Below are 26264 nucleotides of genomic sequence, written 5' to 3' on the forward strand. Positions count from 1 at the left end.
GCCAGGTAAGAGGCTCAGTGTCACAATGTGGACATAGGACTGCAGAAAGAGCCTTGTGTCTGAAGTAGCAACTAGAGGTCCCTCTTTATTTCACCTGTGCTTGCAGGGAGACCTGAATGGCACATAAGCTTCAGTGAACCTCAGTGTCCTCGTCTGTAAAATGGGATTTTAAAAGAGTTTTCAGAAGATTAAATTAAGGGTCATAATAAAGTCCATCTACTGAGGCAGGTGCTCATATCAGGTGTTGGGCTTTTTGTTCAACCACACAGAGCTTCCCAAACTTTCCATGTTAATATTGCTTCAAGGAAGTGATTTGGGATCAATTTGTTCTGAACTCTGAAATGGAGGTGTGATGACAAGTTATTCAGGGTGTCTTAGAGAAGCTGGCAAGAGATCAGCAGCATTCTGGGTGACATTAACTCTCTTTATTACTCTGGGGTAAATCATTTAACCATGCTTGTTTCTCTAACCAAAAGAGAATATTTGCAATTATTTCTCTGATCATCCTACATTCTTTCTTGCAAGGATGAGAAGAAGTTTCTTAGAGGATAAAATATTGTTTTCTAGAACTGTCTCAAGAGACCTGATAGAAGTTTCCACTTCAGTCTAAAATCATACTGAGCAACAATGGCTTATTCAACCAAGCATTACATCATTGTGATAGAGAATTCTAAAAAGTGGAATATCCAGTCACTTATGGAGCCAAAGCCTCTAAAGACTATCACAAATAACAGGCTACCCCCAAATCATGTTTCTATGAATCTTCTTTATTAATAGAATTTAAAAGCATAGAAAGTCTATTTATAGAAAACTTAGAAAGTACAGAAACTCTTTTGTGCTTTTAAATGGGTCCTGCCTAACTCTTGATATCTTGTATATTCTGAAACATCAAAAGAAAATACAAAACTAGTGTAAGACTCTTCTCTCCTTTGGAATCTCAACCTGTATTCAGGGACTGGAGTAAGACATTCTATCCTAAAATGCCCTCAGGATAGACGTAGAGCCAGTGATATTTAGAACTCACAGAGTGTGGCATTGAGCTCTGATGCCTTCTGTTCACAGACAGATTGGGAAATGTGAGATAAGTGGATGTGTGTGTGTGTGTGTGTGTGTGTGTGTGTGTGTGTGAGTTTGGGAAACAGGGGTGTTCTGAGGCCAAGAATTTTAAAACTTAGCAATTCCTCTTTCATCTTCCTCCGCAAAAAATTGCCTTCTCGCAGCATTACTCGGATGCCAACCCTCAGCATGAAAATGCGGTGATCCAGCCGAGCGCTTGGCATTCCCAAGGAGTGCGTGGTGAAGCCTGCAGAGCTCCTGGATCTGTGTCAGGGACCCAAATGTGCAGTGTGGGCCGAAGGCAGTCCTGCAGTGGTCTGAAGAGTGGCTCAGTGGGCAGCCTCTTGAAGGGCTTCAGCATAATGCAGGAGATGACTTTGGATCCACGTGCCCATTCACCTCGTCCCCATGGGGTGGGGACGACTGAAGCCGGGACAAATGAGACGGGCATCTCATTACCTTACGAGTCACACGTGCTCATGGCCTGTAGGATGAGGAGGCCAATACCACGCAGGCTATGTGGAAGTCATGCTTAAGGGCACAGGGGACATCCAGGCACAGCAGAGAGGGCTCCACAAGATCAAGGGCCAGAGAAGGCCCCTGGTTCCCATAGGAGGATGTGATTGATTGCTTGGACAAATTCCATGAGCCGGCAGGAAACTAAGGCCTTCTACTCAGGGATAGGCAGGAAGTCCACCTGGTCCTTAGGCCACTGGAAGCCCTCCTGGTTTCTCCCAGATGTTGAGACAGCACATAGCCGTGGACCTTCATTTGGGGTTGGCATCACAAGGCCTGGATGGAGGAGATGCATTCATAACAGACCATTCAGTTTCAATCGCTCGGCTTACATATGAATTCTTCCCATTAACTTTCTTTTCCTAAATAATGAGGTGCATATGAATGCAATGATGAACTCCAAGGGTGAGCTTAGAAGGAATTGCAGGTGAATCCTTATTCACCTCTTTTGAGCTCAGAACCAGGCATGATTTACTTAGCAAGTACAGACACTCCATCTTGACCAGGTTCCATTCCCCCTACGAGGCAGGTCTCCACCCCTAGTATGGCAGCTCTCTGGTACAGGTGGAGCTTTGGGTCACGATGAGTGGTGGTGGTTGTCATTTAGGGGCTATAGTCATTATCTGGGGGAAGATAATTTTTCTTTGTCCTCAAAAATGATATGTAAAATTTAAACCCACACACGTGCTTCCTGTTCATTTCCAATCCTGGTCTCCACTGAGGACACACTGAACATTCCCTGGGGCATGTCCACGCTGGAAGGTGTCAGCATGAGAACTCCACACTCCTGACCATGGGAAGCACAAACCTGGGGACCTGAGAGTGATTCCTACTCAGCAGATTCATTTGACGTCAGTGCTGACTTTGCATCTTCCTGCATGATTTCGTGAATGTATGGCCATGTTTTAACTGCAGTGCTTGGTACATTATTCTAGGATTTGCCATGAATATGCTGAAACAAATGTAGTGTTTCCTTGGTTGCAAGATGGTCTGAAGTTTCCCCATGTCCTCTTCTTTCCTTCCAATTTCCTTCCTGTTTTCTCTCCCTGCTGGTCTTTTCTCCCCTTTCTTTCCTTCCTTCCTTGCTCCTTTTTCTTTCTAGTTTTTATTTCCACTCCACAAGGCAGATTCCTCCAGGCTTACAGAAATGAGTTCCCCAAATGTGAAATGTTCTTAAATAGGAAATGACAGACTTACACTACAACTAGTGCCATCTATTTTAAAACCATGCTTTATTCTCTTTCCTATCTTACAATGCGATTCCCCAAAATAGACTTGGATTTGGATTTGTTTGTATTTTTTCTACATGCTCCTCTTTCCTAAAGAGAAAGTAGGCAAGTAGCCACCCAGTGAAGATCTCGAATCCTAAAATTAGCTTGATGGTAGTAACAAAAATAGATTCACCAGCTAAATTCTTGTCTTATCAATCTCTGACAGGGAGAAAGGTAAGATGAGTGATTGTGTGTTTTGAGAAAACATAAATCATCCTAGCACTGGGGCTGCTTTCTAGAAGAACATATTGAGAAATAGCCACGAGAAAAAGGGGCACCCCCCAGGATGGGCAGCCTCTGCTTCAGAGCAGCTCACTGGGTAAAACTCCAGCAAGGGTGGTGAGGATGACCTGTCTCCTGTGCAGTCCCGGAATACGCTAGCACAGGTGGCAGTCGTTAAAGACCAGTCCTGTGCTGTTCTGCAACTTATGTTCAAGTCATAGGCAAAGGCTGAGATCCATGAAGCGTGAGTTTAGCTGGTGAATGGCGTTCTGTAGACTTCAGTGAACAAAAGATCCAGAGCACAAAAAACTGTGGGTCAGTCAGACTTGCTCCTTGCCTTGGTAACAAATTTTCAGAAACTTTTAATTCTTGGCATCACTCCAGCTTTCTCCAGATATCGCGGCAAGCAACTTAATATTCTGAACAGATTTTTGTTGGCAGGCATTCATTTCTTTTTTTTTTTCTTTTTCCTTTTTTTTCCCCCTCCTGCTGACTAAATGCATTGAGCTTTTCAAGTAATTTGAAATTCCACAGACATTTATTTGAAATTTTATTTTATTTTTTAAATCTCTCCCAAAGCAAAGAATAATTCCTAGGGAACACCTATGGAAATATTTGTTACTATGAGCCTTTGAAGAATATGAAAAGCAAATCTTTCCCAGGGCAGTTTGCATTTCTCCCTTGCGCTGTGGCTGTTTCCACATGAAAGCCACAACCAAAGGATGAAGGTTGGATTAAAAAGACCATCGCTTTAAATGATTAATTACATGGTTAACAAATTGGCAAGCTTACTGTGAGTAGGCACAGTACTAAGTAATATTAAAAATTCTCCTACATACTCATTGAGATCCTCTGAAGTTATGTATTCTATCCAATAACCAATGAGAAAAAAATGAGAGTCAGAGACATGGGAAGACTGGACTAAGCCTCGCAGGTTTAGGACTCAGCCCAGCTCTCTATCCCCAGAGAGACCCCAAGGTGGCTGGAGCAGGTCCTTCCTCCATTACTTATAGATAAATAGGGAGGATTCAGGAATGTTAAGTCTTGTCCTTTGAGCCTGAAAGGAGAACATGGAGTAACTGACGAGCCTGCTGTCTCTTGCTACTTCCTTGATGGTCAGCATTCCTGGTGGACTATCAGTTTTCATTTGATAACATAGAATCAATGCTGGGACTGAGTAAGTTTGATCAATACACTTTGAACCCAATAACCAGGATTGTTAAGGCATAGTAAAATTTTGCTTCCCCGAGTGTTTTAACTTAAGAACTTACATGAAAATGTAGTTATGCCTCAAACCAGCATTTTAAGAACCTGTTTGAAGAGAAAAGGGTCAGGCTTATAATAACACCTTTTGATATTCTTTCCAAACCTACGGGAATACTTTCATCTTGCTTCAGCAACATGACCTGGCATTTGACAGCCCTTTCCCCTGTGTTCCTTCTCAGCATTTAGTCCAAATGGGCATTGAGCTGGTCAGAGCCTCAGCCTGTAGCTTGGGTGACCACAGCAGGTTGTCAGCTGCAGGACTGGGGAGGAAGTGGACTCCCTGACCCACCCTGGTCTGAATGGGCCTCTCTGCCTCCTGGGCCCTCGTTTGCTGGTGCAGAGATGGCCAGGGGCTGCCTCTCTTTACTCACTCATCTGTGACCTCTTCCTGAACCTTGTGGAAGCGTGCCATGGACAGCCTGACCCTGCCAGTATGAACTTGAGGAAGCCATGCCCAGCACCAGGAGGCATTGCTGGGTGATTCTAATGTCAGGCTCCGAATCACTAGGGTGCCTTTTGACCAAAGTGCAGAGGAGGAGAGGTGACAGATTTCATTTACATTAAACATTCACGGATCTCAACTGTCACAAGGACAAATTGTGCTCAATTTCTCAGATCCATGCAGAATCCAGGTTCCTACCTATATGGAGAGGTATTTTCAAGGATGATAACAGAAGCTTTTATTCATTTGTTTTATTTTCAGTGAAATTTAAGATGAAATTAAAAAAAAAAAAAAGAATGTCTAGGACTAGTTTCCAGTTGTTCATTTTGCCAGATGGGGAGAGCTTGGCTTTCCCTGCAGAGGGTTATGTGGCCATTTCCCAGTGTAATAGTCCATGAGCCATGGGTACTATTGGAAGTGAAAGGCGAGCTGGTTTTGTCCCAGGAGCAATCTAAATATCTCCAACCCATGCAGCCATTAGGAGGTAACAGAGATGACAACCAAAGAATTTTCTCCATGCATATTATCCTGCAAAGAGTTCATTCTTTGGATCATTGCCAGATGCAAAACTCTTCTTTAGTGCAGGGTTAGTCACTTCCACCCTGATGAACCACACTCAGGTAGTTGGCCAACCAACACTAAAATGGCAAGAATGAGCTTCGTGATTTCTGAAGAAGACAGAAGATTCCAGGCCCACAGCAACTGCTAAATTACCTTGCCTCCACCACCATCTCATTCAGTCTCACCCATAAGAGTCTTTGAACAAAGAAGGGCAGGCTTGTTATTACCATTATTATTATTATATAGATATGCCAGAGGAGTTTCAGAAGTACAAGGTGACTTGCCCAAACTTCACACTAATCTTGAACTTGGGATCTAAAAACGAAGTTCACCTGATGAGACTCTTGCCTTGAAATTGTTACCTTCTCTAAAGGTAGATCCTTCATGTCCTTCCAAACCTCCAGATACCACATATTAAATTAGAATATTCCATAGGGTAGCCAGACTTCCGAGGGCAAGAAATAAATTGTTGAACCTCAGAAAGTGACTTTCTGTTCATAAGGGTTTTGTTATGATATTTAGTCAGTCCATAGTTAAGAAAAGTATTGAAAGTGGTATGCATGCTGCCGAAAATTAGAGCTCCGTGATGTGACATGGTTGGTGCCTGTGAGTCTCCTGAGACAGGGGGTCAGAGCACAGGGCATTTGAGCTGATGTCTGAATGATGAGGATCCAGCAGAGGTAGGAAAAGAACATTCTGGGAAGAAAGGTAGTGAATACAAAGGTACACAAGAGGGCATAGGTTTGGTGGGAAATCCCATCAGGCTTCCTAAACCAGGCTAAGGTCTATGGATTTTATTTCCAACACAATGGCAGGATACCGAAAGGTGCTGAATATCCTCTAATTTTCATATCTATGGGCACTTTGGGGTAAGGTATAGAGAAAAGGGTTATAATGGGGAAAGGCTGGAGGAAGGACTCCAGTAAAGGAATCATTGCAGTTTTGTTCAGACAAGAGATATCCATAAAGGAGGGGATGGATTAGGGACTTTGCATTCATTTGTTCTGGTCAAAAAGATTTGCCATATGTTGGATGTTGGCTTGTGACTGACCTGTGTGTTTTTGAGCAGAGCAACCAGTGAGCAGTCACTGGACTGACTGAAGGGGCGAAGCAAGTTGGGAGGTGAAGAGGAAAGTCTTGCGTCATGATTTGGATCTGTCAGGTGTGAGATGCTTTTGGGAATCCCAAGGGATATGTCAGCAGAGAGTCAGAAGAATTATTAGTCCAAGGAGGACTTCCCTGGGGAGGAGGCAGAGAGGAAAGAGGAGCCTGGACAGAGGCCAGGAGCATGGCACCAGGAGGAGGGAATACAGCGGGGATCAACCGGTCAGGAAAACAGGGATGTGGAAGAGAACCCAATCAGGGTGGCCACAGGCCATGGAGAGAGGTGCATGTAGAAGGGAGAGGCTCCACTCTGCACAAGGGACTGAGAAGCCTGTAACAGAACACTCTAGAGTGTCAGTGCCAGGAGGAACACCTTGCTGTGTTCTCCTAGTTGTAGTGACCTTCATGTGATGTTTAAGCCACATGATGTTGGAGTAAGCCATTCCTCATTCTGGACAAGGGTCTCTGGTTATCCCCAATTATTCTCAGAATATGGCCAGTGCCTGGACATGGACCCTGCATATTGAGCAGTCATACAAAATGCAGATATATGATTTTATGGGCTATTATGAGTGACTTCTTGTTTCATGCCTTTGCTCCCAAAGAACAAAGCAAAACCAAAATAAACAAAATAGCTGAGCCACACTTGCATCACTGAATCACCTTGTTTCCAGGCAAAGACAAATCGGAGATGTTTTATCTTGACCTCCCATTCAGCTTCCTTTCTGAACAATGGAGTATTGCTGTATTGCCATCACTGTTGGATGGAGTGCCTGACACTGACCTTGGAGGTCAGACTCAAGATCTCATGTCCAGAGCAGGGGTGCCTCCAACAGCCCCCATTTCTGTTCGTGGTCCTGCATGTGCACATCTGCTGCTCTGTTCAGCTACAAGTGCTTCTGCCTCATGCTGTCCTCTTGAACCCTGCTTCATGGCTGCAACCCACAAAGCTTTAACTGCCTAGTTTCCTCTTATGAATTGTTCTCCATCCTTCACGACTTCAGTCTTCTCCCTCTAATCTGCCCATCTGATTTTATTGGAATCCTGGTTCCTTCCAGAACTTTCTGACCTTGGATAGTTGTTTGCAGTCCCCTGTGCCATGGTTTCTCCTGATCCATACTGCAGTTAATGTCTTAATAGATGTGAACAATTGCAATATTTCATTGCTTGAAACCCTTCAATGTTAAAAATCCCATTTGAAAGCATGTTGTGTTGGAGGCATCCCCAGCTGCCTTTTCTTTCTTTCCGGTTTGAACATACCTTATTGGCCACTATTCCACATGGGCCTCAGCCACTTGAGTTTCTTGCAGTTATCTGGGATGAGATGTTTTCCCCATCTCCCAGCACTCAAGAGTGCCATCACCTGCCCCCAGCAAGCCTGTGCCCCTTTCCTCTTCAGGAAGAGCGTCTGCCTCTACTGTGTGGCTGCTCAGACAGCTGCAGGGCTGAGTGTGCTTGTGGGGTTCCTGCCTTTTCTACCAATTTGTTCCTGCCCCTGAGCTCCTGCAGCAGCCTAGGCCTCTGTACCTCTGGTTCCACATCAGAGGACTCACCCACAAAGACTCAAGGGTACTATAGATATACTTGAGGGTACATCTATACTGAACATATATAGACTTCTTCTTATTTGTTGTTATGATTCCTTATGTTATAATATAACAACAATTTACATAGCAGTTATATTGTAGTAGCTTTTTATAAATAAACTACAAATCATTTAAAATACATGAGAAAATGTGTGTCGGTTACATGCGAATATTATATAGGACTTGAACATCGGAGGATTTGGGTGTCTGTGGGGATCTTGGAACAAAATCTTGCTCAGATACCAAGGGACCAGTGTGTATATCTTTACTTTCAAGTTGGATCATTATTACTTTCCTGATGCCTTTACCAGGCTGGAATTTCTAAAATGCAGAAGGCTTTAGAAAGGACTTGCAGTGTCCTAAATTCTGTGGTGTAATAGGTGCTCCGTAAATATTAGCTGAATACATTTGCAAAATAGTTAACACTGCCTGCTTTGTGGTGTTTTTGTGGCATTGAACCAACCAATTTACATAAAGTTGACATAAGTTTCTATTTATATTTCATATATTGTGAATATCTTAATATTAATTATAGATGAGCCACAGGAATGTCCCTAATATCATTAAGAATGGTAAGGCACAAACTACCTTTTCATCTTAGAACTATTATGCTTTAATAATGTTGTTTATACTGATGCAAAGGCAATATAGATGCTACTTACTAATGTGAAAAGTTTCTTTATCCTGGGAGTCATGATCATTTAAAGAAAATGTAGACACTGGCACAGATGCCGAGGAAGAGTTCTTTGGGTAATGGCCAGGACCAGATGTCCAGAAAGGTTAAATTCTGAGATTTTTTTTTTAAACAGGTCATTTGGACTTGCTATGTCCTTGCTGATATAATCTCAACCAAATTGGATAATTAAGCACTATGGGCTTTTCAAATCTGTTACATTGTGTATTAGTATTAACACAAATATGATATATCATAATGACATTTGTCAAAACATCGTAGAAGGCAGATTAATCAACACGGTTACAGAAAAATATAAAGTCTTTGAATATGCAAAGAAAATGATAAACATACTGGGGCCAGAGACAGTTTCAAAACCAGCAATCATTTCTAACTTAGAAAGCAATTAAATATTTTTAATTGCTGTTTGAATGTATGTGCATGTGGCTTCATTTTCACATCTACAATAACCCTAAGAGAATAATTAAGAGACCTAATTATCCATTGTCATAATTCATTAAATCCATTGTTCCTGGTTGAGAGTATATATAGAAGTATATGGAAGAAAGTTATTATGTTTGGAAAAATGAAGAAAAATATCATTTCTTAATTATTCAGCCTAATTAGACCTGTAGGTCTTAGGAAATGAGGCAAATGATGGTTAGCATTGCTTATTTCAGAGCTATTAGATATCCTTCAGGATATCCTAAAATACCGACTGTAAAATCAGCACTTGCCCATTGCCTGTGTGATAGCTTAGGGAGGCATGTTAGCACCCCTGAATTATGATTTGATTATCAGCACAGAGATGCTTTAGGGAGATGCTGATATGTTGGTTGTTGCATTGTGAGGGCATCGAGGGTATCATGAGATTATTGGGGACCAGGAAGAGTGATGCTCTGGGAGTAGCAAGTGAGGAAGAAGGAAGTCCAGCCCACATAGGTGGAAGAAGCCAGGCCCTTGCTTCTCATCTTCAGTGACTCTCCCCTTCCCAGGGTTTCCTGCGCTGTGCTGTGGGAGAAGGGTTTGGCCTGCATATCACGTGTGGAGACCCATCCTTCACAGGAAGAAAGGGATATGAATCTCAGAATCTCAAGGGTACTGAATCTCAAGGGATATGAATCAGAATTCCAAGGGTACTTCCTTAGCTCTGTCTGTCCTACCTTCCCCACAACTCAGGGATGCTGTTGCCTTGGGCTCATCATCTTGTATCTCTGTGGGACAGTTTTTATTCATGACATCTTATACAACACATACACTCTGTTTGGGAATATAGCCCAGTTTGGATTTCCTGTACATCGTTTAATAGTGTTCACCTAAATGTGATGTGTTATTATAAATGGCTCTTTGGCCCTTTGATATTATTTGGAATGAGTTTGGATAAGTAAAAAAAATTACGGTGTGATAAAGCTATTTCAATTAAGTATACTTTTGCATTTTTCAGAGCTTTGATATGGGAGGAAATCTAGCCAACATTTTCAAATGGAGACTATGTGTGGAATCAACACTGAAATCATAATAATGTCATCAAAATCTCAGTAAGGAAGATGAGGAGATCCATACACATCTCTAGCCACTTTCTCAGCCCAGTTCTTTCCCGATTTTATTAGAAAGAGAAATTAATACATTTTACTTCTGGCAGGCTCAGGCAGGTGGAAGAAGCCAGGCCCTTGCTTCTCAAACCTTATCTTTCAATAGGACTCTGATAGGCAGGGTTGAATGAGGAATCTGGAAGTTTTGGGAAGCCCATTGAAAGAGGCAGTAGCACATGGGTTAACAGACCCTGAAGCCAGAATGGCCTGGCAACCTGTGGCACATCTTTCTACCCGTGTGTGTAACATGGATGTGATACCAGCACAGGTGTCACCGGTTCCTAGGAAGGCAGGGTGACAGGCAGAAAGGCACCGGCCTCATTGCCAGCAGCACCTAGGCCCTTCTCCTCTCTGAGCAGGTGTGTACTCCTCTGCACTCATCTCCCAGTGTATCTAGCCTGCAGCCCTCAGGGGATGTTTTACGGTTATACATTGATTTCTGGTTTGTCTTGTGGCTTTGCTTCTCCATGTACCAGTTATACTTGGAATTTTGTGTTCAGTCCAGCCTGATGGATGGCTTTCTGCTCTGCACAGTTCTTCCCTGAGTCTGGTTCAACTCACAATTCTAATCTGAAGGTTGTTAGTGGTGAATCATAGTCAACGTCAAAACCTGAGAAATCAGAGTCATGCCTTAAAACCATCACTGGACTTTTGCTGTTGATGTTAGGAATTATGATTGAGACAGCATCTAGCTGGAGTTCTAACAAGAATTCTGAATTTGGTTGGCTAAGCAAGAAATGATATTCCTTGCCTAGATAGGAGCATAATAAATATTTGCTTTTAATAACATGTTTCTTTTCAGTTTTTTTTTACATATTTGAAAGGCTAAGAGAAATGTAAGATGCAAATATAAAAATCTTAATTTGCTATTCTATCTTTTATTATTTTCCACTTGTAAATTTCAACTCCTTTGCCTTTTCTAAATGCCCTAGCAATCAACAGTTATAAGTTTCCCCTCATTTTTCATTTCTGTTGGTGTCATATTGTTTTTAATATCATCTCATTTTCTTGGCTCAAGACTTGGAATTCCAAGCAAATAAATCATAATGATATGACTTTGAAAAAGAAGTTTCCTTCGGAACTGCTTTGAATTCCTGTGATGTTAGAGGTACCGTTCATATGATTAATATAGTTTTGCTTGTTTGGTTGTTTTTTCATTTGTTTTGAAAAGCTAGGATTTATGAACAATGAAACCAAAGTGTGTTTGATTCAAAAGTATTAATATTGTATGAATTTGGTGCTTTTTTTTTTTAAATCAAGAATTGTGCTATTTTGGAAGTAGATTCACTGACCTGTTATGTTTTCCTTCAAAAGGAGTTATAAGGAACTTTTATTTTCCTAAGGATAGATAGACTCATGGAGGGGCAAAGAAGACAGCCCAGAGTTGTGCGTGGTGCTCAGATCAAACCAGCAAGAGCAGGGGTGGCATTAATTTCACATCAGAGAGTAGACTGCCCTAAGCTGCTTCTCCACACAAGTCTTTGCCTTCTCAATAAATTGCACACTTCCTGCTACTAAGAAGCTGGTGCCCATCACTTCCGTGGACCTGACTGTTCTGAGCTCTGACCAACTGCCCACCAATTGCTTGGAGCGGCTGGTGTACCCTTCCCTTGTGCTCACCTGTATTTCCAGGATCCAAGTCTCAGGAGGTGATATCTTGGAGATGCCACGGATCACTCTACCGCAGTGCCCCCACCCCCAGATCCACACAAGTTTGTGCGGCTCGGCCACTCGAAGCCATAGATCAAGCAACAAATTCACTTCAAAATCAAATTTCTTTCACAGGAAGTTGGGTGGAGATGCAGCCTTTGGCAATTAATTGCCAACCTTGGCTAATCATATAACATAACTGCTGAAAAGAGACCAAAGGAGGGAGTGAGTGATGTTCATTCCCATCCAGTATAAAATCATCACAAATGGTTCGCAGTGCCCAAGAAAATATCTTAGATATTATCGATATTAAAAAAAAATCACCAATTTTTGGGCTGGGGAGGTGGCTCAAGTGGTAGCATGCTCGCCTGGCATGCACAGGATGCTGGGTTTGATCCTCAGCACCACATAAAAATAAAATAAAGATGTTGTGTCCACTGAAAACTAAAAAATAAATATTAAAAATTCTCTCTCTCTCTCTCTTTAAAAAAACCACCAATTCTTCATTTCACACTAGAATTATTTTTGATATTTTAAATTTTTTTTAAAATAGAGTTCTTTCTCAACCAAGATTTTATTTATAGTAATTATAATATTTTAGGACTCCCTTTGGTATATAAACAAACAGATAATACTATAAAACAGATGTTTGAAAAAATAAGTGGCAAAATTACATAGTTTCTGTTCAATATTCAATTATTTATTTGATTCAATAAGTAGATATTTACAAAGTTGTGAGAGTGTTAAATATTATCTGGGGAATGAGTATATCAGTAATGTTCATTATGTTCTCATGTAAAATTGTGATCCTACTGTAAATAAGTTGTTTTGTGAACAGAAGCATATCATCCTTTTACACATTTTAAAGTAATAAGAGTGAAATATGACTGCCCAGATTTTCACCAGAAAACACATTCAATTGTGGATTTCTCTTAGGTAAAAGCAAAAATTTATGGAAATAATGCTCAGCTCATAAAAAGGGGCTTCCACATATCTTGAGATCTTGCAAATAGATCAATATATGCTCAAGCAGGAAGTAAAATCATCTTTAGTGATAGGAAGCCAGCATTTATAACTTGAATAATAAATAAATTCTGAGTGGTTCACTGAATACGAAATAATTCCTCAGTAAACATCTGTGACTCAGGCTTTATGAGCACCCAGCAGACCCGGGGCCCACTTCCCAGCCCTGATCAGTGATGAATTTCTCAAGTATGAAGTGCTGTTTGTTTTCATAAGCCTGCTTCCTGAAGGATCAAACAACAGAAATGATTTATAAGAAAAACTGAAAACAAAACCCATATATTTGCATCTATATTACCTATTAAATGAGAGTTCATTTAGGATGACTCCATCAGGATTTAGCCATAAATACAATAATAATAGGGCCCAAACCAGTGACCCTGATTTGACTGACTTTACATTTCAAGCCAGAGAAATCTAACACACAAATTCACAAATGGGGGCTATTCCTCCTGAAAACATAAAAATCATTTATTAATATCAATGAAATATAATTCCAAGCCAAACCAACACAGACATGCGGGTTTCTGTGTCCTCATTTGTATTCATGCCGTGATGACTGGCATTGTTTTCTTCATCTATATTATGTTGCCTCAGAATAATAACCTTGGTCGTTCATATCAGTGGTTAGATGCAGTCGCTTTGGACCCCTTTAGCTATAGAACCAGATGAAATCTCATCAGGTGGCCAGGAAATTCAATCTTGTATTAGGTCTGGATGATTTAGCTTACTTTTCCAATCGTGCTAGATGATGATTGCCAGTAGTCACCTGGTATAGGCAAGAAGGTGTTTGTCAAATCAACCCTGCAAACAGCACTGTGAAGACATTCCCAGGACAGGAGTCATTGTATCAAGTTGTTCATCCCTATAAAATGTGAATCCTAATAGACTGCTGCTTGTACTTTTTAAATTCTATGGTCTAAGCCCTCATGTCAATGTCCCGTAAGGTCTTCAAATAGTCTTAATAAGTTCAGTTCTGTCTAATGTTATTCAGGACTTTCCATAACTAACTTACTCCTTTGGAGTTACTTTTTGCATGTGCAGAATAAGTTACTTCAGATGAAACATCTGATTTTAATGTTTGTGATGTAGCTATTTAAATTTTAGCAAACATCTCAACTTCTGTTTAACATTGCAGATATTGTGATGTTGGATGACAATATCTATGTGATGTAGGATGTAACTGTGTGTTTAAAATAGAAAACGTAATATGAGAAGTGATCCTTCTTCAACCAAGTGCTTTTAGGAAATCTTGATTTAAGTAAAATAGTCCTATTTTAATTCACTGTGATGTCACTACTTTTATCCCAGACTTGATTGGGTTTCTCATTTACTAATAGTTTAGAAATTCATGTATAAAAGTAGACATTCCTTTAGTAATTTTCCCCTCACTAAACTTAGCCTTACGAATTGGACAAAGTAACATTTTTCAAGGCAATCCTTACTTCAATGCATGAGAACAACTTTTTTTTTGGAAACTCCGGAGTCAAGAACGTTTCTTTGAAACTGCAGGCAAACTTTGAAACTGCCACTCTTGCTAGCCCCAACTTCAAGCTCGACTTTGATTCCTAGCAATACTTTGGAAGTACACCAGTTGTTTGATGCCTCTTTGTCTGATGAGCATGACTCTAGGCTTATCCCGGGGGGTGGACTGTCCTTCCTCACAGGACTCCTTCCCCATGTACTGCCTTCACAAAGCCATCCCAGTGGGCTTCACCTGTGCTCAGAAGGAGGGTCCTTGTACCTCATTTCACCACTCTGTTTTTCTTTCCTTGTGTCTAGCACAAGCACTTCAAGTTACTCATCAGAGCCTTTTGGTTTCTTAAAACACTGACTTGTCAACTGTGGTTTCTGAAACCCTGGAATTCTAGAGTTGCTTTGGAGAGTTTGGACACTACAATGTTTTAGTTCTATTACATAAGAAATGTTGACCCTGCTGTATACCACCTCCCAAGTTTTAAGGCTCTGGAATTCCTCCATAAAGTAATTTTTACTGTGACATTACCGGGATCTCCTGGTCCTGTGTCAAGCAGAGAATTCTGTCATTTCAGATCATTCTCCCAAGGAACTGAGATTTAAAGGTGGCCGTATTCATAACTCCTCAGTTTGTATACATTTGCACTTTTTTCTTGCCGTAGAAGAAACACAAATAGTTGGAAACTGAGAGTGCTATGACTCAGTGACCACTTGACCTCACAATTTCAAATGATTTCATGTTCAGTTTTGCACATACAGCACAACTTTACTATGATGCCTCTTTTATCTCCTTTTATATAAGATTATGGTTGACAAGTTACCTAAAGAAAGTCATCTACTACTGCAAAGTATGGAAGTCCCTGCTCTGGCCCTGCCCTTCTCCTCCCAGAGAAGGCACCTTCATGTTCCAGGCTCATGCTCCTGGTGAACTGAAGTTTAAAAGAGAAGTCATGGAGGGCCATTTGCCACAGAAGTGCAGCGGCTAGTGGGCTCACTCCGTCAGCTCAGGGGCTCTAAAGCCTCATGCACCCATTTTCCATGGGGTCCCTGGAGGGACACCCTGCAGCCACTTCTGAGAGTGAGGGCACAGGGCACTCTGTATCCCTTTATCTGTCTAATAGTCATGCCTTGAGTGCTATTTAAGCGTGAGGCATGCTTTAGGTGGTACAGATGCAGAAGTGAATCAGCAGCCAAGCCCCGCCCACAGGCAGTCCACTTTCTTATGGGTAAAGAAGCAGCAGTTGCAGTTTTCCGTATGTGGTTCCAGACACTCAACTAGATACTCACATTAGCTAGGACACTCAACCAAAGGTGTGAAGGAGGTATGGACATTAGCTTGGTGGGCATGTGTGGGAGGGTATTCCAGGGAGTAAGGCCAGCTGGTTCAAGGACCACAATGAGCAACAAAGTTACCTGGAAGAGAATAGGGGAGGAGCAGAAGAAAACAAGTAACCAGATATGACAGAGCAGTCCAGATGGCTTTGACTTTTAGTCAGCAGTTACTGCATTTCTTTACAGATTTCTTTGAAAATTTTTATAGTAATAGTTCTCATATAAAATGTTTATCTCATTAAATGGGATAGATATACAGAAGCATTTCATACTCTGGCTTGCACAATACAAGATCAATGGAGTATTATCATTATTTGTATTAGATTTGGCAACTAATTGTTTCCAGAGCAGTGACCCTAATTTCTGCATTATTGTCAATCCAAAACTTTCACGTCTCATTATTTCTATTGAATTCCAGGGGTCTTAGCCGAGCAGTAATGGGAACTTAACCCCTAATATGAAAACAGAATTCTGCTGCTACGTCAGGAACAGACTGCATTTCTCTCTTGGAGATGTTTAATTTCACAAAGCCAACCCAAGGTTCCTAGATCAAGAACCTGGCCACACGCCTGTTGACGGTAGAGTGGCGCTCGATGAATCATGTGCTGCTTAAAATCGATATGAGGGCTGTGAGTGGGTCCAGAGGCTTTGAAAATGAATACATTCCATGCCAAGGGGGTCGATGGCTTTTGTGATTAATATTACTGAGTGGCAACAGCTCTGAACTTAGACTTGCACACGTATCTGTGCTTCAGGTGGATATTTTTTTGAATTATGGGAAGGTGAAACAAAGAAGCTGGGAGAATGGGGTAACCAGGGGAAGCTGATGTGAAGGTGTCAGGGACAGGGAAGGACAGGCTCCTGCTGTGAGCCCCACACAGCCTGGGGCTTGGCCAGCCACTGAAAACCTGCAGACTTTGGAAAGACATTTATTCAGTGCCTCAGCCAGAATCTGATGGTGATAGTGGCCCTCACACTTGAGTGGGGGTTCTGAACTGAGAGAGATGAGCAGGAAGCATTTAGCACTTGGCTAGCACATCACAAGTTTAATCAGTTATCATCATTATTTTGCATTAGATTTGGCAACTAATTTTTCCCAGAGCAGTGACCCTAACTTGTCCACTACTATTAAACATCAAGTCAATATATTATTGACTTGATGTTTAATAGTTATTAAGCTATATTATAACTTATATTAAAGTTCTTAATTTTGTCACAATGTTGGTTCTGGATTGAAGAGTATCCTTCCCAAATCTGTGCCTATCCAGGCTCTTAGAATGTGACCTTATTTGGAAACAGGGCCACCGCACATGTAATTAGTTAAGATGATGTCATTACTGGACTATGATGGCCCTACTCCAGTGACCAGAGTCCTTTCGAGAAGGACATTTGGACAGAGAGACCTGGGAGAGGGCCCTGTGATGACGGAGGCAGAGCCGGGAGGAACCAGGGCTGACAGGAGCTGCTGTTTGTGGGAGAGAGGCCTAGACAGACTCTCCCTGTTTCCAGAGAGAGTGGCCTGACAGCACCTTGATTTCAGGCCTCCAGTCTCCAAAATTACAAGAATAAGTTCCGGTCATTAAAGTCACTCAATTTATGGTACTTTGTCTCATAGCCTTAGGAACAGGATCCAGTGTCTATGTCAATTAGTGAACAAAATGTCCATCTGACAGGTTGGCAGCCTCTCTGCAGCTATTCAGAGTAACTTTCACTTGATGTTATATGAAAAAAAAATCTTGGGTTTTATTAATATGGAGTTGGAAAATATTATAACACACTTTTGTGTGAATCTCTAAGGTTAAGATGTATTCCCTAATTTGGGTTTGGTGTCAGTATAATGAGCATCAAAAAAACAGTGCTTAGATGATATAACCAAAGTCCTCTTCCTGCCTTCTGATGTAGAGGTGGCCAAGAGAGAAGAATTGGACTTGCCTTATTTGATTGAAGGGAAATGTAAGTGTACTGCATTAATATGGAAGATGAACAAATGCGTTTAATGCACACTAAGAAGGAACGGCAGAGGGGAATGTTGGGCAGTTACTTGAAAAGTGACTAAAGTATGTGCCACTTTGTGACTATGACTGCACACAATGATTTTGAACTCAAGTTCAGTTGTTTTGTAAATGGCACGGCGGCCAGCAGAGGGAAGAGAGAAGATGACCCCACTCAGGGATAACCAGGTCGACATTGTATTCAAGTCACACAACAGTCACAGCTGCAAGTTCTGACTTGTTTTTTGTTCCAAACAAAGATATGGCCTTGCATTCCCTGGCAATTTGTTTATAATCGTCACCACAATGTAACATTCTCCAGTGTGTCACAGAAAAACATGACATAAGAATATGAATGCAAACATATGAAAAAAAAAAAAGCCCTCAGGTGGTTGTTAATTTTTGGCACTGTGTAATTACACTAGTTTTTTTTAAATGTTATCTTTTGCCACTATCTAATTAGCAGAGCCATCTGCTGAAAGAGCAGTGGCCCATCTGCCTTGAATGTTGTTCTCTTCATTTTTATGAAAAGTATCTGCCATTGCTAGTCCCTGTCTAATTAACTTCTCTTGCTGTGGAATGTAATAATGCATAGCTTTGTTTATATATTTCTGAGAACTGAGGATTTATATGTATGTAATACATACATCAAAAGAGCCAATCTTTTTTTCTTTCCAACATCTAATTTTATCCTGAGATCACAGATCCATTTGTCACAACTGGAGCAAGTCTGCGTGCGGAACAGTGAGGTGTGTTGTACCATAAAACAGCAGGCACTACCTTACTCCCCCAGGGCTTCTGCAGATATAAAAGGGTTTTCTGTAAGCATACCCTGCTTCTTTACAGGTTTGATTGTAGCACTGTCACTTCCTAAGAGTTGAGGATGCGGTAAGCTCAGTGTACAACTGGATCTGAGAGTACCAGCATGTGGCTTCCCTAACAAGGCAAACGAACACTGTTGCCTTCTTATATCCAATACCGTGCTGTCTAGGCCAAGGAAATCTGCTTACATTTTACTGTAAATTCATATCTAATGTGTGCAATTGTGATCAATATGTCTGCTTTTCCTTCCATCAATCACTATATAGCAGAGTATCTTCTATCTGATATTTGATAGATATTTAATGACTTTGTTAAATGGAAGAGAGGTATATAAGAATAAAGCAAAACTTTTATGAATTGATAGCAGACATGTTTTGTTTTTTTTTAAACGAATTCACAGAAAACAATTGAGCCCAAAGGAAATCTTTGAGTCTTTTAAACACAGATGTTTCAAGCTCTTTAGCCACTGTAGATAGTCTTTGAGGACACAAGTAACCACAATATTTTGGCTAGGTCTGCTACTGAAACATACAATGAACACTAAATGTTGAATAGGAGAAAGAATTAATATTCTTGTCTCTCCTGGGCTAACATGCAATAAGTAAGGATAAGGATAAAGGATGACAAAAATTAAAGCTCTTAAAAAGATAAGACAGGTCCATGAGAGTTGTATTGAAATTTGAAATGTAAAATGCATTCACATTTGTATGGTCATCATAAAGGTAGGTTTGGGTGGAAAGTATTTGAAATGAATTTGAAGACAAGCAGTAAGATAGCTTCCCAAACCAGTAGTGGATTTTGTTCCAAAATAATGATATGTGGATGGGTTAGGGAAACTTTCATTGTTGGGATCAAAACACCTCGAGAACAGCTTGGAGAAGGAAAGGTTATTCTGGGCTCATTTTTTCTAAACAAACAGTGGGTGGTAACTGGCTCCACCATTTTGGACTGAAGGAGAGGCCAAGCATCATGGTCAAGGGTGTGGAAAAGGAAATAGCTCACTCATGGCAGCCAGGAAGCAGAGAGGGAGAGGGGAAGGCAACACAAGAAACCTGCAGCCTTCAGGGCACCCCAGGGACCCCCCTCCTCCAGCCAGGCTCCTCCTGCCTACAGTGACCATGCAGTTGGTCCATTCACACCAGGGTAGACAGACGAGGTTACAGCTCTCGCAATCCAGTCACTTCACCTCTGAACACTTCTGCATGGACGCAGAAGCTTTGGGGGACACCTCAGTTTCAAACCACAACAATTGAATAACAAAAGTCTACATTGAGAATAGAAAGAGAAGGTTTGATTAGAAGGGACTCAGTTGATTAGGATGGATCTAGAAGAATAGAAGAATTCCTGATCAGATTTAAAAGGAAACTAAGTTCAAATGGAGGAGTGGATAACTTGGGGAAATGAGATCTGAGATGAGAAAGTGCCATAGATATCTGTGTTGGTGTCCTATGGACTATTTCTTCCTTCCATAATGGCAAGTGATCGAATGGGCAAAGTCCAGTTTACTGAGTGATAAGAAAGACACTATGGGATTAATCTAGAACTCAATTCTCGCGTAATCTGGAAAAGTCCCTTTTGCTCACTGCATTCTTTTTATAGTTCTGTGATACCCAATGGTATGTGTTTATCCCTCGTATTTTCTGCAATAAAGTCCTATCCTTAATTTGAAACTTCTCTAGAGTTTGTCTTCTGTCTGAGGTGAATTCACAGAAAACCTCTATCATCATGGTCTTTAATAAATTCTGGATTTGAATATTATTTGCATGCTAATGACCCTGTAATAAAAATGCCTTTAGAAATTCATTTTTCTACTTTTAAAAATTGTCTTCAGAAAAATCTATGATACTTGTCTTATTTTCTGTTGGTCTGATAAACTTGTGTGAGCAGTGGTTATTTTCAGTAGACTGGGTAAAGTAGTGAAATGTTTATGAAAACTCCCACATTCTTTTTTCAATTACTTTCCCTTTTCCAGTCCTTGGCCAATATTTATCTTGAAAATGAGAAGGCTGCCCGAGCACCAGGTGGACTTGAGAGGCTGTTTGTTCTCCACGTTGGCAACAGGGCCTGAATGGTTTTGATGGCCCGGGACAAACACTCTTCCCCCTTGATCTTGGGAGGAACCCACTTTGTCATAGTTCTTGCGTTTGCAGAAGAGGCCACTGATAGCCAGCAAAAACGACGGGACCAAGGAAAGCCACTGTGGATTCCCTTTTAGATGACATATTCCTAGTAGCTATAGAACACTGATTCCTTGCCGACTTACAGCACAGTGTCCTCGGATGACATAAAATGACGGTTGTGAGGAGTTCAAAGGTGCTAAAAGAGTGTGTCATGTCCTGTTTTCAGTTTAAGTAAACACAAGACACACATATCTTTATTTACATAAAAACAACAGAGTGAGCTTTAAAAAGAGATCTCAGGGAGGAACTCACTGGAGGGCCCAGAAGAGGCACAGGCTCCTCTTCCCCTTTGTCTCCTCTTCACTTCCAGGATCTGTAGACACACCCCTGGATGTTGTGCCCCGCCTCTCCTTCGGAGTGTCATCACTTTTGTGAAAAGCACTGGCCATCCTGGATGGAGTTGTCTTCAGTTGCATCAGAGGCTGATTCGCTGATACTTCACAAGTGTGACCCTTCATCACCAAGGAAAACATCACAGAAAGGATTAGCAATTCTCTTATCTGATGTTGACAGGGACAGAAGTCCCCACAGTCTGCACCAGGGAGAACAGTGACAATGTTGTTTCTGTTCAAGACACTCTCGTGGTTCTCTCTGGAATCTTTTCTTATGTACTATGTTTGCCAAGTTAGATAAGTTAGACAAGAAGCAGTGTGTTATGACTTCATCTCTGTTATGTAACGTTCTTTGGAGCACGGAGGAGGATATTAGATAAGTTGTTAGCTTGACTTTATTATTCTCCCAAGCATAGGAGAATTAGAAAAAAAAATCACTAGCAATAAGGGTAAAGTCAGTATTTTCCTTCATATCATTTGATATTAGTTTTTATTTGGTTTAGTTTGGTTTATTATTTAACATTAGTCTAAATTAACAAAATATTTTCTCACTTAGCCATTTTCCGGATAATGACTTCACTGGTATACATCTCAGTTTCTTCAGCAATTCAATCCAAATAATAACCCAGAAAATGATTGTAATAGAAGTTGAGGAATTGGAGAAAATATTTTCACCCTATAAAAATCTACACACTGTTTAGTAATAGAAAAATAAAACAACCTGGATGCTCCAACTTGTTCAGAATGATTCACATCTCAGTGTATCAATGTGTACAGGCATTATTTCTTCCTATGGAGCAAGAGCTTTCTGTTACTTTCACTCATCACATATTCTGTTTGTGATTTCATGTGTGAAGATGTACATCTCAAATTGATCAGCATGGATTAGATTTGGAGTCAGAGAAAAACACTGAAATGTCTTGGCTCTCAATATTTAGTCAAAGCTAATAACAACATGAAAATTGCTGGTATTAGAGAGTAACAGTAGATGGATGGGCTCTTTGCATGAGCTAGGTATTGACTGTCATGGGTATATAAATATATATGTAAGGACATGCAAAGCTTCCCTCACTCGTCATCTAGGAATATAGAAGAGGGACGTTCTCTTACAAAGAATTCTTCAGGTCTAAGTGAGCATGTAGGGCATTGTGTTTCTGGGTCCCTCCTTTCAATCTCCATTGGGTGTGTCATGTGGTTTTATTGTCCTGATCTCCCTGCAGTCAGGCCCAGGGTCACCAGCTCATTAACTTGTCTCTAACAGGGACTAGATCCAAAACTCCCATTACCACCTTTAAAAAACAAATTCTTGCTCATGTGTCCTTTCAAGGCTAGATTTGGATCCCAAATGTCAGCCCATGGCTGGATTTCATGCATTGTGCTTTATCGTATCCAGGTGTCGATGTGGGGGTGCACCTGCATCTTCTAATGTGGTTATCAAAGCCTTCTTTAATGTCCCCCTTTTGTCAATCAAAGCCATAACATTTGCTGTTGCTTTGCTGTTTTCTACAGGCCGTGGAGTGGGGGTGTGACGAGGCCACCAGGAAAGCCTGTTACAGCAAGGGCAAATCCAAGGTAAGGAGGGCATGGGACCAAGGTCATTGCCTGCCTCCAAGGACTCTGTATAGCATTGTGACTAACCACATGGTGCCCTGTAATGTGAAAAGAGCAAGATTCACTATATGCACACAGAATATGCTCTTATTTTTTACATTCAATGACAATTGATCCCAACACCAATCATTTTCACAAAGGACAGAATAGAAGGTCAGATCTGATTTGCACTGTCAGTCCTTACACTCAGATATGAACTTAAATGAAGGCTGAGTGACTTTGTAAACTTGTCCCCCATCATCTGGAGAAACCCCCCTCTAGCAGGTGTGCAGGCTGGCTCTGCCTCACCCTGTACTGGTCTCACTTGCTGGGTAACCAGTGTCTCCAAGCCTCACCTGCTTCTCTGCCCTTAACTAAATGGTTTTGAGAATCAAACGCTGAGTCTGGGCTCAGTCAACTTAGCCATCAGGTTTCCCAGAAGGGAACTGAAAAAACTAGGAACCGGGGAGAGGAGTTGGAAGAAACTACAGTCTCGACCAAGGAAACCCTTGGAGACAAAGAAACAGAAAGGAAAAATTGATGATATTTTCCAAGAGAGATTTATCTCCAGAAAATGTATCTGAGATAAACATCAGAAATGAAGGGAGAAAAAAAAAACATAGTTAGCTCCAAGGAGGAATCAAAACATGGCATCTTAAAATATCTCCCAAATAAATAAGTGGATAATAAAAAAATCAAAAGCACATCAGAGAAATCTATAACCTTCTCAATGAGTTTTATAAATTATGCATAAAATGTTTAAAAGGGTGCTTTTGAAATGGTTCTTTTCCTGCCTGTAATGTTGCATTGTCACGTTATAGATTGATCACACTCTCTGATCCTCACCTTACCTGTCAGGGCTCAAGGAGCAGCCCCAGTCCTTTCCAGCAGGGCCACCTGGCCTAAGCCATGAGCCGAAGGAGGCGCCTTCTCAAGGGCTCAGGATGGGAAATGACTTTCTTTTTCAGGGTGACAGGATTCGATGATAGGATTTCTGGCCTTTATGTCCCTTGAGTATTAAAGAAAAGCACCAGATAACGTAGCCAGGGGCTTGACCACGCTGTTTGTGAGACCTAATCTTAGAAAAATCTGGGAGGCTTCCTTTTCCTAGTATGTTATTTCATTGGGGGAGGAAAATTACTTTTGCTGAATCAAACTGGCCCCCTTTTCACCGTAAGCTGTGGTCAATAGATGAGTGATGGTTAGAAATGGGCATGGTGGTGCACACCTGAGATCCCAGTGGCTTGGGAGGCAGGGGGATTGCAAGTTGAAAGCCAGCATCAGAAACTTAGGGAGACCTTAAATAACTTATCAAGACCCTGTCTCTAAGTAAAATGGAAAAAAGGGTGGGGATGTTGCTCAGTGGTTAAGCACACCTGGGTTCAATCCCCAGTAACAAAAAAAAAAAAAAAAAAAAAAAAAAAAAAGAAAGAAAGAAAGAAAAGAAGCAAGTAAGATTCATGGGATAGGAAAAAGCACTCTCACTCAGCTTCACTGAAGGGACCAGATGTTCCCACACTTACTGAGCTTTTCTGATATGGAGAAACAAATTGAGGAAAACACATGATGTCAAATGAAGCCATACCTTTGTGCTTCATGTTTTGGATTTGTGGGTTAAGTATAATGGCAAGTCTTATTAATTATAAATTGGTCCAAACTCTGTGGGTTGAATTTGTTAAGACTAATGTGTTAAAATAAATGAAGATGAATTTTAAGTCCCGTATGCTTTGAGAAAGATAAATCACGTTTTCTTTTAGGTTGCATTCAGTACATTGATAAATTCACCTAGAGTTTTAAATACCCTCTGCTCCTCTGAAATAGCCTTCGGTTTGCACAGCAGGACTGTGTGCAGTGGGAGCTCACGAGTACAACATGAGCTGGTGGCTTCGTGGAGGTTTGGGGCCACTGCAGCCTGGCCCATGGGGAATGAGGGCAGAGGGTCCTCCTTCTCCTGTGCAAGTCCCCTTCATATCTGTCTTGCTTTCTTAAAGTGGTCATTGACATGATTGCCATCTACAGAATGACCCAGGCACAACTCCAGGGATACAGGAAGGAGAGGAGCAAGCTGGTCCCTAGGGACAGGAGAAACCACGCCAGGCACTGGGACCAACTCAGATAATGTTTTCACAGCTTGATGGAAATGTAATGTCTCTTTGGAGAAGTGGAATTCAGGCTTTTCTTAGTGATCATGAGTTTAGAAGGAGAATTCAACTGTTTTATGTTTGTGCTTATACTAGAATATTCTGAAAACTTAAACAGAATTACAATGTTTCTCTTCTCAGGGAAATAAAAAGAACAATGCAAAATGTGACATCTCAAAAATGAGAAAAATGCCAGTCATTTTAACTGAACTCATTTTTTTTCCTACCACCCCCTCCCCCCAAAGCAGCCTGTGCTGCTCGCATAACACGTCCTATTGCCAAGTGGTCAGAATGCAGTGCGTGGAAGGAGGTAGTGGGGTGGCAGGGATGTGCTGCCCATGCCCACTTGCTCTTCTCATGAGAGCATTCCTCCATAAGCTGCAGAGGACAACTTGTTTCTTATTTTTCTGGTGTTGCTGGGGCTAGGGACACACACCATCTCACGTGCAGTGCATGAAATTTACAATTTAGAGAATCTGGTCAAGAGAAGTTATTCATAGCTTTTAATTTGGGCAGGACTAAGCCAGAAGGTGGTACTGAGACGCTTAGTTCTTTGCAAGGTTCTACTTCTGATTTCCTTAGAATATGTTCTGCTCGCTGTAGCTGCAATGGCTCAACCATAAAGCAGAAAAGAATCTGTCTTTACGGATTCAAGACATATTATAATGAAATGTGTCGCATTTAGTTCCTTCTGAAGTGGCATTATAGAAATCACATTCTAGAACTATTTAAATGTATTTCACATAAATGTTAGTTTAAAGACAAATAGTCAGTTGTATCATCGAACAAGAGTTCCTTGTCTGTGCAGGGTTCTTGTGTCTGGACTGGAGCTCCTCCCACCCTGACATTTAGGAACTTGACAAAGACAACACAACTGAAAGAGGGACTGAAAGAGCTGCTTTATGCTGATGTTACACTTTGTAGTTCTCAAAGGGCTCTTATTTATGATCCCATCTCTGGATTTTTGACACTAAGTTCCTAGGATTGTTTTGCTAGTTAGTGGGAGCATTTTGATTAAAATGCAGGGCTCTCTGAATTGTTCTTCCTGCTGTATCCCTTGGTCTTACTTCTTGAGTTGCCAAATCATCGGTAAAGAGGTAAACTCCTAGGGATGAGGAGAAGAAAGGCATGACACCCCCTGCCTAACAACTTGGTGGTTGACATTTTCATCCGAAGCCTAAATATTTATGAAAGCTGTAATCAGTGTGTGTGACACACTATAGATCCACCTCTGTTCTTTTTAATCATTTTGAAAATAGAGTGTGTTTTAGGTAAAATATTAACATCATGTAAAGATTATGCAAACCAATTTTTTTTATTTTGTTATCAAGGTGTTTAAGTATCCTACAGAGTCAGTGCAGTTGAGAATATACACGGTATATTTTAATATATTAAGCCACTATACATCATGTAGCATATAATATACAATTATACACAG

At 41.1% G+C, this 26264-nt stretch overlaps 1 protein-coding gene across 3 annotated transcripts in view; it reads left to right on the forward strand.

The window, feature by feature from the left end:
* Sema5a (semaphorin 5A) overlaps positions 1-26264 on the forward strand; it is a 452724-nt gene that overhangs the window by 260981 nt on the left and 165479 nt on the right. For all 3 annotated transcript variants that reach the window (XM_076857478.2, XM_076857480.2, XM_076857479.2), the window contains one exon: positions 22605-22667. In XM_076857478.2, coding sequence (XP_076713593.1) covers positions 22605-22667 — 63 coding nt within the window. The remainder of the gene's footprint in view (positions 1-22604; positions 22668-26264) is intronic.

The sequence above is a fragment of the Callospermophilus lateralis genome, chromosome 5 (genome assembly GCF_048772815.1).
Source record: "Callospermophilus lateralis isolate mCalLat2 chromosome 5, mCalLat2.hap1, whole genome shotgun sequence".
Taxonomy (NCBI): domain Eukaryota; kingdom Metazoa; phylum Chordata; class Mammalia; order Rodentia; family Sciuridae; genus Callospermophilus; species Callospermophilus lateralis.